The following is a 17,078-nucleotide window of genomic DNA, read 5'->3' on the forward strand; positions in this document are numbered from 1 at the left end:
GTACTGCGATAAAATTTATGAGTAAATCTCTAACTTGTCATCGAAGAAAGTATTCATTCAATATACATGACAAAGGTAAAGACGATAGAGAAGAAGACAGGTAGACAGAGATAAAAAGAGCTAATTTCTAGACATTAATCTAGCTGATTACTTAAGAAGAGGGCAGGAACTACAATCTGATTTTGATTTTATTCCTCAATGTTAAAGAAACTGAATAATTTCTACACACATTTGAAACATATCTTCAAAATACATCATTTCCAAAGTGTAATGAATAATTTTAATACCAGTAATCCATAAACAATCCGTCATTACTTCTCAATAACTCTGCTAAGAAGTTAAATGGGGAGTGTTCTCGTAGGAAACATGAGGAAATCGTTAGTGGAAGGACATATGAAAGACGGAATCCATTACATTAGGTAATAATATAAGTAATCTCTGGTAAATTTTGACTTGCTCTCTCATTCAGAAACAATGCTTTCATATATCATAAACTACATTAAATTCCCCTGCATTTCTTTCCATCCACGAAAAGTCACGAAATGGATATTTATCATCCTTACACTGCATCACCTTCAGCTGGAATTCGACCCAAGAAGTTCAGATCTAATAGTTAGCTCAATTACGTATAAAAAAAAACACACACACATGCACACAGGGAAATTCACATGTGGATACACTTAAATTGATTTATCGTGAATTTGTGGTGTGGTGTGGTGTGGTGTGGTGTGGTGTGTAGCAAACTGATTGGCGCATTTATTTTGGAAGATCGTCTTATTAAGATAGATTTACCTACAATTTTTGTGGAACAAATTGCAGCAACTTTTGGAAAACGTTGGTTTAGAAACATGAGGTGGTATGTACTTCAAACATGACGGTTCTTCTCATTTTTTTTCCGCACAGTTCGAATATATCCGAACGAGTGTTTCAACGTGAATTGCGGTGGTCGTGATAGTCCACAAAATTGGCCACCCAGGTCTCCAGATCTAAGTCCCATAGATTTTGTCTGTGGAGCTGGATGAAAGATCTGGTCTATCAGACAAAAGTGGAAACAAGACATGCATTACTTTATCGGATTTCTGATGCTTCAGAATGCAGAAAGGACAATCATGAAGAGATGTTTTAAGCTACGCACTCAATTTACAAGCTAGAGGAAAAAGTGTATCAGTACATACATTTGAAAATATACTGAAAGCATGAACTTTGACTGCAATAACATTAGGCACATATACAGTTGTGAACATAAACTGTAAATTTTCTGGCTATCAACCTCCAAAGGTGATTTAGAGCTGTGAAAGTGTAGCTATTTCTGTAAATTAAACAGCTTATGTTCTGTAACTGCTGGAAATTGACACCACCTTCATATGAACATTTTTTTTACTCGAAAAGGTTTCAAATTCGTATTCTAAAGTTATGATCTTTCTTCGTTAATCATCCAGCATACAGATAACTTACATACAGTAGCGTGCAAATTAATCCGAACACGACATATTTTTACATTTTCTGTCATTGTTGGCCTCACAGCTGCTCATACCGCTTTGATTGACATCTGTAGTACGTGTAATTCCATTGTTGAAGGTCTGTCATTATTATTTTTTTTATAATATGTGACATTTTGCCTGTCGTTTTGTACTTATAAGCATTTCAGTTGTGTTGAAGACTTAATACTGCAATCCTGTGTACATTCTGTCGTCTTCACAAATGGATACAACTCCACGAAAACGGTCTAAAATTATAACATTAGCAGAGCATTCTTCTATGACACAGAGGCAAATTGCTGCAGAATGTCACATCGGTTTGGCTACTGTTAATTCGATCATAAAACGATACAGGGAGACTGGATCCATCACATGCCAGAAAAAAGGAAACTGTGGCCGGAAAAGGAAGACTTCACCTGCAGATGATCGTTTAATTGAGTAAGGGAAGAAAATTGTTTCAGGATACCAACATAAATACCGGTATATATAGACACACTTAGATAAAAATTACACAAACCAAATTTTGGAACGAGCAACTTCTCAACCAAAGCTTGTGTCGAAATTAGTAAAATATAGTATAGACAAGTAAAGTAAATTAAATCCTAGACTAACTGCTGTCGACTTAACCTGCGAGTTAATGGCTACCACTGGGGCGAATATTCACGTCACAACAGTGCGGTGTAGGCTTTTGGAAGCTGGACGAAGGGCTCGTAAGCCTATTAAGAAGCAACTGCTAACCCCTGTTATGTGCAAAAAACGCTTAATGTGGGAAAAATTACATCAACACTGAATGACTGGAAGAATGTACTTTTTTCCGATGAGTCTCATTTCGAGGTCCACAGCCACCGTGTTTCTTACGTACGGAAAGGATCCGGAAAAGTAACAGCAGCTCATCTCCAACAAGCACCCAAATACCCCCCTAAAGTAATGTTTTGGGGTTGTTTTACACATGAAGGGCCTGGAGCATTAATACCTATCAAGGGAATGATGAATTCTGACAAATATATTCACTTATTGGAAACCAGAATCGTACCCCAGCTGCAAAAATCATTTCCGGATGGCAGAGGTGTGTCCCAACAAGACCTGGCACCATGCCATACGTCTCGAAAAACTACAGAATTCTTCAACAAGAAGAATATTCAGGTACTCCCCTGGCCAGGCAACTCACCCGACATCAACCCCATTGAGAACTTGTGGTGAATTTGCAAAAGAAGAATGCAAAAAATGGATTGTTCTGCAAAGGAGAAGATGATTTCTGCTCTCATTGGTGTATGGTTTCGCGATGAAGAATATTTGTGGGAAATTAGTGGAATCCATGCCAAATCGTCTCAGAGCTGTTATTAGGAACAAGGGAGGCCACATAGATTACTGAGGTATGTCTTAGATTCTTTTTTTATCCCGTTTGAGTGTTTTTGCATAAGTAATTACGTTGTTCGGATTAATTTGCACGCTACTGTATACAGACACAATGATTGGGATCTTACCTTGAAAACGTTTACAGGAACAGGCGTGCCATTGACATCAGACCAGTCATCATCTCCCTTGCCCTTCTTCTGAATGATGTAGCCCTTGATCTTGGATCCACCATCATTGCGAGGAGGCCTCCACGAGAGGGTCACACTATCTCTTGTTATGCGGTCGGCCTTGGGAGGCTCAGGTGCATCAGGTCTCACTGTGAAAGAAAATCGAATTACATTTGTGATATACACAACACGATGTCTTACTTCAATATGCATAATGAAACAAATCAAGCTCAGGCTACTCACAGCGCTGTGCCTCAGCAGTGATTGGCTCAGTGGGCTTGCTGGGCTTTCCAGGACCAGCTTCATTAACCGCAATAACACGGAATTCATAACGAGAACCTTCTCGTAGATCTTGTACAGTGAAGCTCGTGTTTGGTGTTGGATAGTTGTTAACTTTAATCCATTCACCTCCACGCTCACGCTTCTCCACATAATAGCCTGCAAAACAATATGTTCGCGTGATAAAACTGATTTATAAATAATAAATAAGTTCAATATATATATATATATATATATATATATATATATATATATATATATATACATATATATAGCAAAAGTAAGTAAATATTTAATTAAATGGAAAATACAAAACTATATCATTATATGCGGACTGTTTTGTTTAGTCAACTGTCCAAAGACAGGTCTGAACCTCCCAAGTGATAACAACATAGTACCACTTATGAGGCAACTAGGCCAGGAGATAATGAGGTAGGGTGTACTGATAGAATATTATTGATGATCAAGAATACAAGATAGATTTATGCATGCATAATCTTTCAAAGTCAAACACTAGGAAGCCAGTTGTCAAAATGTAAGTTTGTACGATTATATGTCGTAAAACATTGGTTGAAAATGATATAATTGGAATACTGCTAGCTGTGACGTTAGTGGTGACATTTATGAAAGATATACGGCATACATTAACTTTAATTGTCATTGTCTTGAACTATAACTAGGGACACTAAAATTTCGCAAATTATTTTTTTCACGAATTTCTCCCTAGTCAAAGAGTTAAAACTGTTATAGGTATGAGCAGGGGCGCACTCAATAAATAAATTTGCCGTAGCATGATACGAGTTTTTAAATTTCTTCATCAATGAAACCTGCTATCAATAAAGATTACCAATTCTTCACCACTGTTTTCAGGTTCTGATTTTCCGCGAAATTCGTTACATACAATGGTAGACTGATAGCAAGCCATGCCTAGCGGATATGAATTTCGACACAATGATAAAATCGATTGTATCATTCAGGAATTACGGTTTTCATATGCCACAAATTAAGGACGTAATATTCCAGGCAATCGTCCTAAAGAATTTCATTCTTCCAACTATTCCACAAAACATGATGCCAGATGTAATGGTAAGAAAGATAATCATTTGATTACATTCAGTACGGAAGAAAAGATATCATTTTGGATTTTTGTGGCCTGAAATTGAGAGAAACATCGCAACATTTCGAACCATTTTATTGATTTAACAAGTAGGTAGCAATAACAATAGTCAACTGTAATTGATAATGTGATCAATAAAGAATTTCAGAATGTTGGAAATACTTCTCTACAGGGCATAACATAATACAACTCTCTGGTACAAACTACGCTGTAATGTTAAATATTGCAATCAAATACTCAAAATTTCTTTCAAGATTGACATTTATACATTTGTAGCACTTACATACAAGATCAAATTCTATAATGGGGTACAAAGCTTTTAAATCATTTTAACATATGGAATAAACAGTATGAATAAGTTACCTGTGATAGGTTTCCCTCCTGTTGATGCTGGAGGATTCCACTGCAAACTGCAAGTGTTAGGACTGTAACCTGTAATGTCTGGAGTGCTTGGAGCATCTGGGGGATCGAATGGACTCTTTGCTACAACAGGCTTGCCTTCCAATGGCTCTGACAAGCCATAAATGTTTTCTGCACGAACTCTGAATATGTAACGTTTTCCTTCATGTAGACCTTTCACAGTGAAAGAAGTCTTTGGACAGAAGCCAGGCACAGCTCTCCAACTGTCAGAACCATATTCCGTCATCTCAACAACATAACCTGAAAGAAATAAATACATTAGCAATCAAATTACTAAATAAGTTGACTAATATTATTTGTCATTTATGAATATATTGGCATTGACGTTATGAAACCTCCTGTGACAGTAGAGTGTAACATAGTATTTGTGGATCTAGAAAAGGCTTTGACAGAGTGAATTGGAATAACCTGATGGGATCCAGAAGAAAATTGGTGTAGATTGGAAAGAGAGAAGACTATTCAGTAACCTTTTTATGAAACAACGAGTCAAAGTCAGGATAGGAGAAGAAATGTCTGAAGGAAGTGAAATAGGGAGAGGAGTACAAGAACATTTGAGACTAATCAATAAATTATCTAAGAAATTAGTGTACCGGTAATGAAACTTTTGTGATCTCAATTTGTGTAACTAATGATAATATTAATTAGCATACACGATCATGTCGAAGACTTACCACCTGTGCTAACAGGTGTAACTAAGTGTCAAACTTTTCAATTGACTATTACAAATAGGCAGGTAAGCTGTAGCTTAGCTTACTGTCCATGTCTAGAATCAGGAAGTCATTTCTTTATCATACCTGTAATGTCTCCACCACCATCATCCGTTGGTGGATTCCATGACAGGGACACGCTGTCTTGGGTAGTGTTTGTGTACGACAGAGGTCCTTTGGGCATTCCAGGCTTGTCAACCACCACAACTTCAATGTCTGCTGAATCTTTACCGTAGTCATTCTTTGCTGTAATAGTATATTTTCCTGAGTCTTGTCTGGTGGATGTATCAATACGCAAACTAGTATTGTCACTAGTTGTTTCAGCCTGGAAAAGACACCACAATTATTAATCAACCCTCAGTTGTAGGAGGCGCTCAATTTCTGTCGCAAATATTTAGCTACAACAAGTTTACTGTGTTTATCATGTTGCAAAACTTATCTTTAATTCTATAAATAATTGCAAACCTAGCTTCCGAAAACAAAAGATGTTTGAAATTGCATGCAACACACGTGGAGTATCATATTGTTAACAATACTACTAATCCTGGACTTCTAATAATATGGTATTACATTAAAGAGTACAGAAAGAAAATGTGACAGTATATAGTAAATTATTTCGAAATTAATATGTAGGCCTACTTACCGTAATCCTGCTGATTTCTGGAAGCTTGATGGAGTTCTTAGTCCATTCAACAACAGGGATAGGAGCTCCAGACAAAGGAATCTGGATATTGATTGGTTCTCCAGCACGTACTTTAATTTTCTTACCAATGAGTCCATCCAGGTAGAGTTTTGGTTTTTCTACAAAGAAAATAAAATTAATTTCCTGCAAGGATGGTTTCAATTTTACCAATGAACTAGCATTTCAGAAATATCTATACCTCTCATGGGCTTAGCTGTGATTGCTGTTGATGTGTCACTTGGTTTTCCATGACCAGCAGCATTGATGGCTGTTACTCGGTACTCATACTGATGACCTTCTTGTACGTGGTCATCATAATATTCCAGATGCTGAAAAATATATTTCATTCCTAAGAATACTTTATCAATTTCACAATCTCTTCAATGTTAACGACCACTGAACTATAGTGTATGTACATAATTTCCATATACAGAATTATGAAGAACCATTCAACATCATATATAACAGGGCTATTTAATTTATAAATTTAAGAAGATAATATTAATTTGGGTGTACATACAACCATGTTGTACATGCAAATACTATTTCATATTAAAAAATCAACACTGCAATAAATAATTAGCCTATTGCAACAGAAAATGTGATTTCAGGATTAGCCTACTCTGGTATTGTCTTGTCCATTTAATTCGACAATAGCATTTAAGATGATGGATTTATATTAGCTTGATCTCATACTGGAGCTAAAATCTACAACAGGCCTACTTTTAAGAGGAGGCGCTAATGAGTTTTGCTTAATTCTTGTCATTTTATAAATTTTTAAAACACGGTGCCAAAAATCTACAGTTTCTTGAGGACTACTTTAGTAAAAATTTCATCGCGATATCTCTATTCTAAGTTAGAAATGCAGTTTATTCCATATAAGTAGTTTAGAATTCATATTATAAACATTAGAATGATTTTACTACAAATAAGATGCCTACTGAATGGCTACAACTAGAGTGATGATACTTTGCACACACATTAATACAGGTCAGTGCATGAAATGCTGTATTCATTTATACATATGATTATTATTGAGAAAGTTGTGACTTTTATGTTGGGCAGTGAAGTTGAAAAGCCCCCCTCCCCCCTAAAAAAATCAAATGATCAAAGTTATTCATTTTACTAATGAAATATTATTACCAGGGAAAACTAATGCAGCACTTCATTATAGGGAGCCTTAGCTTCATTTTACACTTTTACACAATTCATTATCTTTATGTGAGGCCTAAATAAATGTTTACTAAAAATAATAATGAAATAATTTTGAAATAATTTTTTTTCTGGCCATATTTTTCAACGTAAAATTTTGAAAAAAAATTGTGCACATGTGTTTTAGCAATATTTAACTAATGTAGAATTTTCAAGAAGATATGATGAAGATTGTAGAAATTAAAAAACTCAGTAGCGCATCACCTTCAAATTCAATACATTTCCCTACATTTTATTCAGTGACAATTTCTAATTATAGGAGCTATTCTGTTTCAATGGGATGATAAAACAATGAAGATGACTATGAAATGGCAGAGGCTAGCAAGGGAAACTAAGTAATTGGAAAAATTCTGCTCAACAAATATTTTTCTACCACAAATCCCATAGGAACTGTAAACACAATCCTTTTCTTCCTTGTGAGAAAATATCATCTGATTAAGTTTGTACAGGCTCCCAATGTTTGCTATATTTACGCCATATTGGTACCGCAATGTTACCCTAACTGCTGTAGCCACGTTGCTGTTATTTCTGGCAGAGCTCCTTCTCTTTGTTCATGTCTTAAACTGGCCGCATTGTTGCACATTCTATACCTTGCTTTCCGTCGAGCAGGACAGTTTATTAATTAATAGCTGTTTACTAAATGTGGCAGCAGTAGAAGTGCATAACGTCATAGCGACCAACGCCAAGATGCCACGTTTAAATGTAACCAAGCTGCAACTGATTGGCTGCTGGAAATAACAGCGACGCAGCTATAGTATTGGCTTTGAATGCTGAAAACCCATGTTTAAATCCTGGTGTGCCAAAATGGAATTTGTGGTGGAAAACCAAGGTGTTTGGCGGGAAACTACTCTCGTTTCCAATTCCGTCATTCCACCACTTCTCCCTTAACTATTACATACAAAATAAACAGATGGACATAATCGTAATACCACTATGATGTGCCCAGGAAACTGACGACTGATGGAAGATGCAACGCATTCCTTATTCACGTGAAATATTTAAGTATAGATTTATCCCAATACATACAAGGCTTAGCTGTCAACATAGACAAGTATGCAGAGATAATATCAGTCTCTGTCTTCTTTACCTTTGTTGGGTCCTTGTTGAGCTTCACCCAACGACCAGTCATGCGTTCCCTTCTCTCAACATCATAGCCAATAATGGGTGAACCACCATTGCTAATAGGAGGTGTCCACTTTATCTTTATGTGGTCCTTATCAGTGTCAACAGCCTCGGGACGACCAGGACGTCCAGGCACATCTAAAGACAAACACATTTTGTTAAAGAAATATTCTCTGTACTGGTAACAATTACACAGTGGCATGCTAGGATTTGCGGGGCCCTAGGCAAACCTGTATTCAAGGACCTATATCAATATAATAATAATACTGGTGGTACTGGTAGTATATTAAACTGCTCGCCATATTATGTACCTGAATTCTGACCATGTCTTCATTTTTAGTCTAGCAAAAACTCTTCTTACACACTGACAATAAATCACAGTAGGCCTAATCTATTAGGTTAATATTTTTGAAATGAACTAAAATGTTTGCACACGAAATCAAAATTCATTTTTCTACTTTTCGCCTTTATGTAGTGCCACCTTTGCAATTACAATTATATAAATATTAATAACTGTTAATAACTAAACTCAATATGAAAGCATAAGAAAGAAGTTTAAATCTTCTATTAAAATTATACTTAAATTATTGCGCTTAAAGTAAGAATAAAAATAAATAAATTTAGTGCACATTAAAGACAAGTAATTTGTGATATTGTTGCATAAAGCGAATTAAGTCACACATTTACAACTATTCAGTTTGAAAATATCTTATTTAATATTGAATACATAAAGAGAGTTATGTACAACTGACTACATCACATTATTCTAGTAATAACTTACCAAATTGGTTCTTGGCAACAACAGGTTTATCTGTGTTCAGAGGATCAGAACGACCCTGAAGATTCTCAGCAGATACTCGGAACTCATATTTTGTGCCTTCCAAAAGACGAGGTACTGTTGCATGATTGTACTTGGGATTTACAAAATTAACAGCTGGTACCCAACCACCACCGTGAGTCAGATCGCGCTTCTCAATAACATAGCCACTGGAAGAGAAATAGATCATAACAAAATATTGACAGTTAATTAATACATTAATGTAGTAAATCGCCTAATGTCTGGATATAATATTTATTACACATACTTCAATTTATAGTGTCATATTCTCATAACCTATATTTGTACAGATACTGGTAATGCGACGAAACTAGTTTAATGCTTAAACATGCACTTACGTGATTTCACTTCCACCATTATCCTTTGGTGGCTTCCAAGACAGTGTTACACTAGAGCCAGTAATTTCCTCATATTCAAGTGGAGCTTCTGGGGGTGATGGTCGATCTGAAACACAATTTTCGCATGTTTAGTATTTTAAAAATTGGTTTGAACACTATCATGCTATTTTTAATTTCTACTCTTCTAAAATCTGAAATATGTAAGCAATTTTCACACAACGAATTAATGAAATTCTTTCAGTGTACTATAGTAGTCATTAGAATCCTTTAATCTGAACAATTTTAAATACGTTTTATTATATTATCTTGGAGTATGTGCCTAGAATTATGGTGGCATGATTGATCAAAGTAAGACATTGCTGTAATATGAACAAAGTAATAAATAATATGAAATGATGTCATATACAAGATGAGTCAGAACCTCTGTGACAAACTCTGAGGAGTGATAGATCTCGCAATGAGGATCATTTTTCATGAAACAACTTATGTTCTCTGACGTGTTATTTAGGAGCTATGCAACATCAAAGAAAGGACAGGTTTTAGTGACATTTACAAATGAATTATTTTTTATTTCTTCAAGTACCCTTGCGGACAGGTTACAGAAGGTGTTCAAGGTGTCTACCCTGAAACTTTTACATTCATTTCACTGTCACAGCAGTGATTGTTGGATAGTACCGAACATTTCAGGTCTGTGTCGAATTTGATCAAAAGCAACAAATATTCTACAATCGGTTCCCCTCTGATGCTAACTGGGGTGGCATACACGACACTTGTTACATGTTTCAAAGAAAAAAGTATGGGCGTAAAGTCGGGTGATCGCGCTGGCCACGTAACAGCTCCCTATCTATGGCGGCAAAATGACAGGTCCCAGCAGATGACCACCGATAATTACAGCCCAGATATTTACGGTGAACCTTTGTTGGTGACAGACTTGAAATGTTCGAGAGAGTCCGGCAGTCATTGTTACGATGGTGTAATGAATGTAATCATGTTCAGGGAAGACACTCTGAACACATTCTATAACCTGTCCACAAGATACTTGTTAGAAATAAATGAATTATTCATTTCATAATAATGTAAATATCACCAAAACTTATCTTTTCTTCTATGTCATATAACTCCTAAACAATGTGTCAGAGAACATGGGTTGTTTCTCTAAAAATGAACTTCATTGCGAGGTCTATCATTCCTCAGAGTTTGTCACAGAGGTCCTGATTCACCCTGTATAACCACTCTCATGCCTATGTGACATTATTCACGAAAGATTCATACAAGCAAATGTTTATATAAAACGTTAATTCAGTACAAATCAATCTATATAACTGGATAAAATTTAAAAAATAATAAATATATCTTTACTTAAAATATTACAACAAATTGGATAAGAATATGACTTCATTTTTATTTTGTTATTTCAAATTCTATTGGAAACATAGATCATGCTTTTTTCACGGTATTTCACTGCCGACAGATTATGCCCAGTGGACAATAACACAACACTGCTGGACAGAAAGATAGATGAACTGAACTCATGGTAGGTACTTTGTTGATCCTTCAGAAAGAGTTCAAATTCTTTCAGACAGAATCTGAAATCGCATTTAAGGATTAACCAGTGTCCAGCAGTGAGCCATTGCTATCATCCAGAATGGATCTGGCAGTAATGGAATACTACTTAAAAAATATTTACTTAATATAAAACATTTTTACAGACAAGTCTTAATTGCCAGTACATTATCATGTATCTAAGATATTTAATTTAAGGAAAGAAATCAGTTCGAAATTCTTTTGTTAAACTCTACACTTCCCTCTCCATTGTGTCAATTCTGTACCTCAAATCTCTAATCACCCCAAGAAACTGGTGAGATGTAAACTTCATTTTATATGTTAAAACTCCTATTCTTACACTAAATATTAAAAGTAGGCACTTTTCTTGGTACAGTGGCAATTAAGACAACGGCAAAGTGATGGTAAAAAAATATATATACCGGTAATAATATTTCACGTAAAACAGCCCATATTGCACATTATGTTCTATGAACTCAAGATTCTGGCCTCAAGACACCTGGAGACTATGCATTAGCTAAATATATACTTCTATTGTTAGTGATCAAAATACCTACCAAGTACAATAACCTGGAAGGATCCTTCATCCAGACCAGAGCTATTTCTCAACATCAAGTGGTACAGGCCACTGTCTGAACGCTTGGCATTGACAGTATGAACAATTGTGTGGTAACCAATGGAGGTGATGGTTGTCCTTTCATCTGTCTTCAATGGCTTGCTTGCCACAGACCAAATCACTTCTGGTGGAGGTTCACCAATGAAATCGATGTCAACATGGAAGATCTGTCCAGCCTTGATGCGGATGTCATTCAGTGGAGTCTTGATCTTTGGAGGTACTGAAAAATTGTGCGTTTTTATTTAATACTGCTAACATATAAAGAGATGAGTACAGAAATATTTGTCACTATGGGTGAATAATACTTACGATATCTTGCCTTCGCTATCACAGTGTCTGATGGCTCACTGGGTTCGCTCTGTCCAGCTGAGTTGGTAGCAATGACGCGGAACTCATATTCCTGACCTTCTGTCAGATCTGGCACAGTAGCCTGTGGGAAAGATGAATTTTGCTAAGTAACAGTTACTATAAAAAGTTTGACAATTAAAAATGTATCACGAAAATATTCACCAACCAGCTATCCATTATCTGAAAGAATGAATTTAATAGAATATGGTACATTTTATGTTAAATACTCCACAAACTCCTAAACTCTGTTAAGAAATACTCGACTTAAAAATATTTTTAAAGCATTACATAAGAAATTATAATTTAATAAATGAAATACTAAACCTTCAAATGACATACTCCAAGAGTGTTCGTAACTAAATTCAAGTGTTGAAAAAAATCGAAAATATCATTAACAGTATCACTGTGATTTCGGAAAATTTCAAAGTTGCAAAATTCATACTTCAGTAACTTCCGAATTATGTATGATTAAATATTCTCGCGTTGTTTAACTGGTGTCATATATGCAGAAATATCTAACATTTTGGAGTTATCTTTTAGCTCCATCTTCAGGGAGGCAAGAAAAAGGGAACCTATCTGTTGGGGGGGGGGGGGATTAAAACTTCACATCACTACCAGTACTTACTTACTTATTGGCTTTTAAGGAACCCGGAAGTTCATTGCCGCCCTCACATAAGCCCGCCATTGATCCCTATCCTGAGCAAGATTAATCCAGTCTCTACCATCATATCCCACCTCCCTCAAATCCATTTTAATATTATCTTCCCATCTACCTCTCAGCCTCCCCAAAGGTCTTTTTCCCGCCGGCCTCCCAACTAACACTCTATATGCATTTCTGGATTTGCCCATACGTGCTACATGCCCTGCCCATCTCAAGCATCTGGATTTAATGTTCCTAATTATGTCAGGTGAAGAATACAATGCGTGCAGCTCTGCGTTGTGTAACTTTCTCCATTCTCCTGTAACTTCATCCCTCTTAGCCCCAAATATTTTCCTAAGAACCTTATTCTCAAACACCCTTAATCTCTGTTCCTCTCTCAAAGTGAGAGTCCAAGCTTCACAACCACATAGAACAACCGGTAATATAGCTGTTTTATAAATTCTAACTTTCAGATTTTTTGACAGCAGACTAGATGACAAAAGCTTCTCAACCAAATAATAACACGCATTTCCCATATTTATTCTGCGTTTAATTTCCTCCTGAGTGTCATTTATATTTGTTACTGTTGCTCCAAGATATTTGAATTTTTCCACCTCTTCGAAGGATAAATCTCCAATTTTTATATTTCCATTTCGTACAATATTCTGGTCACGAGACATAATCATATACTTAGTCTTTTCGGGATTTACTTCCAACCCTATCGCTTTACTTGCTTCAAGTAGAATTTCCGTGTTTTCCCTAATCGTTTGTGGATTTTCTCCTAACATATTCACGTCCTCTGCATAGACAAGAAGCTGATGTAACCCATTCAATTCCAAACCCTCTGTGTTATCCTGAACTTTCCTAATGGCATATATTCTAGAACAAAGTTAAAAAGTAGAGGTGGCAATGCATCTCCCTGCTTTAGCCTGCAGTGAATTGGAAAAGCATCACTACCGGTACTTCCAGAATTAATTAAACTCATACCAGAATAAAAGTCACTCACTAGTATTATGTGAAAACTACCATATGATGCTTTCATTGTTAATTAGTAATTATGTGAGGCATATAAACTGTAAGTTACACTTACACTGTTCTGATTTGGTGGCACATGCACTGCATTGACCCAGTATGGGCTTCCTTTCTCTTTCTTCTGAATAATATATCCAGTAATTGGAGAGCCACCATCTGATTTTGGTGCAGGCCATTCCAAGTCAACATGGTCCTTGTCCCAGTCCATGATAAGTGGCTTGCCTGGAGCATCTGGCTCGTCTGTAGATATTAAGATCAGAGTAAAATTATAATTATGTTATAATGAAGGTATGATGTAAAATGAAGTTCTAAATGTAGGAAAGGGAAATGGCAGATTAGTCACAAGAATTTTGTATTGAAAATTTTCTATTGGTGGTGAAAAGTACGAAAAAAAACTTCAACACGTTCTGAAAGCTGTTCTACTCCCGTTTTCAAGAGAGAAAACATCTGAATATGACAGTAAATCCAACATTCGAAACTAATTTTTTTATACTTTTTTCACTGGTAATGGAAAAAGTCTCCCCAAATTTCTCTAAAATTACAGTGCAAAGTTTAATTCTCTCAATTATTATTTGGAAAGAGTTTCACAGAATATTTTTTTCTTCCTAATGCCGTGCATATTGGCATGTAGCCATTTGAGCAGATGCCTACTTTTTGACGATTACGATGAAAAAATCCTGTTCTGAGTTTGAGGCATCCATTAGGTCGGATTCTGTTAGCCCCATATGATAGGATGACATGAGTATGGAAGTAGGCAGAGTGGATGAAAATGAAAGTGATGATAGCGAAATGAACCCAGGGTTCGGTATCGTAAGTTCTCTATAGGTTGAGGGAAAACCCAGAAAAAAAACTCAAATCATGTAACTTGTCCCAACGAGGATTCGATCCCGGGCCTGCTAATTTCGCAGTCAAACACACTGACCACTACTCTTAAGTGATTGACGTTTCACAGAATATAGTCTACTGTAAAATCCCTAATAAAAAGTTGAACCCATTACTGATAAAATATTAGATATTTTTTCTGTGACAAAACAAATATTTTTCAAGGACAACAAAAATTAAATTTTAACACATTATTATTAATTACTTTATATGAAGTAATGTAAGGATAATAATTAAAAGAAAATATCTTCACATTTTGTAATTAAATTTTAACTAATTACAGCAAAAAAGACGAATTAAAAAATTAGGGTTAAGCCTTTTTACCTAAACACCATTGATATGATATCCATTTACCTGTACAAATGCTTCCACTTTATAAACAAATAGATGAATACCGTAATTTAAATTTAACATCACAATTTATTTCCAGAAAGTTTTTAGTAAACATTGTGAAAGCGAGAGAACTTCAAATTTTCTAACATTCTAAAATGGAAATAATTATAGGAAATGAATGTTAAATATTGTTACAAATTAGATGGCATCTCAAAATTACAATATTCCCACAACAGTCTCCACTTACCGAATTCATTCTTAGCAATGATGCTCTTTGCTGTCTCAAGAGGATCAGACTCCCCAATGCTGTTGACAGCTTTCACACGGAAAAGATATTCCTTGCGATGTATTAGCCGCACGACGTCGTGAGACAGACTAGAAGCCATGCCTGCATCTGACCAAGTGCCTCGTGATACATCCATCTTTTCCACAATGTAATGTAGAATTGGACTTCCACCATCATCCAGTGGTATCTTCCATGAAAGACGTGCACTTTCCTTCGTCACATTACTAACCACAAGAGGACCTTCCGGTGGAGATGGCCGATCTAAGGAAGGGACAACAGTAATCGTTCATAAGTTATTTCGTATCTTCATTGTTATACTATTACAAGAAAAATTCCTGCAATACTTTCAGAATATTACCAAAAATTTTTATGCAACATCTTATTATATCGAGTATCACACAATGTTTTCAGTGTAAATTAAATTCTTAATCACAATAATTACGAATGTATCTCATCAATGAAAATTATTTTTATATACAGTACCGGTAAGTCGTCAATTATTTCACAGACTTGTATCATATTATAATACAAAGGGCTCATTTTATAATCTTACCACTAAGCAGCACTTCAATGGATGCAGCTGTGTTATGAATGAGTTTCAGTTATGTGCTTTGGGTTAATATGAAGGCATAAGATGACAATATGATAACATAAAACAAACAAAGGCAATTGGATTGACGCAGTCCCTACGAAAAGGAACTAAATTCCTTGTCGGATCTGGCAGTCAGTATAATAGACAATTTATTTTATGGTGATTGTATGATTGAAATAGTTGTTTCTTGGCTTACTATACAACAGTGAGTGTCTATTTATGATTCTTATGTATTTACTAAATCTTCCTGACTACAGCAAAAAAAAAAAAAAAAACAACAACCTGGCAGAGAATTTTCCAGGTGTCAAAGTTCTTAGCTGCCATGATCTATGTATTTCGTGTCAGAAAATTTGGACAGACTAAAGTGTACAAGAGAAAATAGCAAAATGACGCGACATATTTTGACACAGGAAATCCTAAACAATACAATTCGTGCATAAGGTTTTTTAAATAAAACAATATATTAGAATTTTATCTTTAATATAGTAATTTAGTGGTAAAAACAAAAAAACATATCAAAAGATTATTTTTCGACTGCTGTGCAGGCTATGTAACAGAAGCCAATAGTGAGCTGCAAACAGTAAAAATGCCGCATATTGGAAACGTTCTAAATCTGGCGCACTGTATAATAAAAGTAGGATTATAGAACCTCAGTAGAAGGTAAATATACCAAGTATTAAATAAATCTTTGTTATTACTGTACTTGAAATGGGATTACAAGATCTATGTATATTCCCAAAGGAAGACTGATACGATGTGCATATTTTGAGAATTCAAGATGAACCCATGCCAATATGAGGAATAGCAGTAACGAGAAACTTTGCAGATCTCTTTTGTACATCCCAACCCTACAACGCCTTTTCTACCTACAGTAATCCCTCATTTCACTTACAAGGAATGACCGACTCAGGAGAGATTATTAGTCTATAAGGATTGTTAAAGAATTATCTATGTTTCTAGAAATGAAATTGCAGAAATAAATTGTTTATACATATTAGAAACCATATCAGAATTTTATAAATGAAAAACAAACCACATTCAAGAACGAGACAAGAATTTAGATTGGACTA

General features: G+C 35.4%; 1 protein-coding gene across 45 annotated transcripts in view; it reads right to left on the reverse strand.

Moving 5' to 3' along the window:
* The window catches only part of bt (projectin protein bent), a 408,836-nt gene that overhangs the window by 56,417 nt on the left and 335,341 nt on the right, over nucleotides 1-17,078 (reverse strand). For all 45 annotated transcript variants that reach the window (XM_069837452.1, XM_069837423.1, XM_069837454.1 and 42 more), the window contains 13 exons: nucleotides 15,378-15,677; nucleotides 13,974-14,155; nucleotides 12,205-12,325; nucleotides 11,837-12,115; nucleotides 9,717-9,822; nucleotides 9,322-9,527; nucleotides 8,506-8,678; nucleotides 6,406-6,535; nucleotides 6,168-6,325; nucleotides 5,612-5,849; nucleotides 4,761-5,057; nucleotides 3,245-3,439; nucleotides 2,963-3,150 (listed from right to left, as the gene is read on the reverse strand). In XM_069837452.1, coding sequence (XP_069693553.1) covers nucleotides 2,963-3,150; nucleotides 3,245-3,439; nucleotides 4,761-5,057; nucleotides 5,612-5,849; nucleotides 6,168-6,325; nucleotides 6,406-6,535; nucleotides 8,506-8,678; nucleotides 9,322-9,527; nucleotides 9,717-9,822; nucleotides 11,837-12,115; nucleotides 12,205-12,325; nucleotides 13,974-14,155; nucleotides 15,378-15,677 — 2,573 coding nt within the window. The remainder of the gene's footprint in view (nucleotides 1-2,962; nucleotides 3,151-3,244; nucleotides 3,440-4,760; nucleotides 5,058-5,611; nucleotides 5,850-6,167; nucleotides 6,326-6,405; nucleotides 6,536-8,505; nucleotides 8,679-9,321; nucleotides 9,528-9,716; nucleotides 9,823-11,836; nucleotides 12,116-12,204; nucleotides 12,326-13,973; nucleotides 14,156-15,377; nucleotides 15,678-17,078) is intronic.

This window comes from Periplaneta americana, chromosome 10 (assembly GCF_040183065.1).
Source record: "Periplaneta americana isolate PAMFEO1 chromosome 10, P.americana_PAMFEO1_priV1, whole genome shotgun sequence".
In the NCBI taxonomy this organism is placed as follows: domain Eukaryota; kingdom Metazoa; phylum Arthropoda; class Insecta; order Blattodea; family Blattidae; genus Periplaneta; species Periplaneta americana.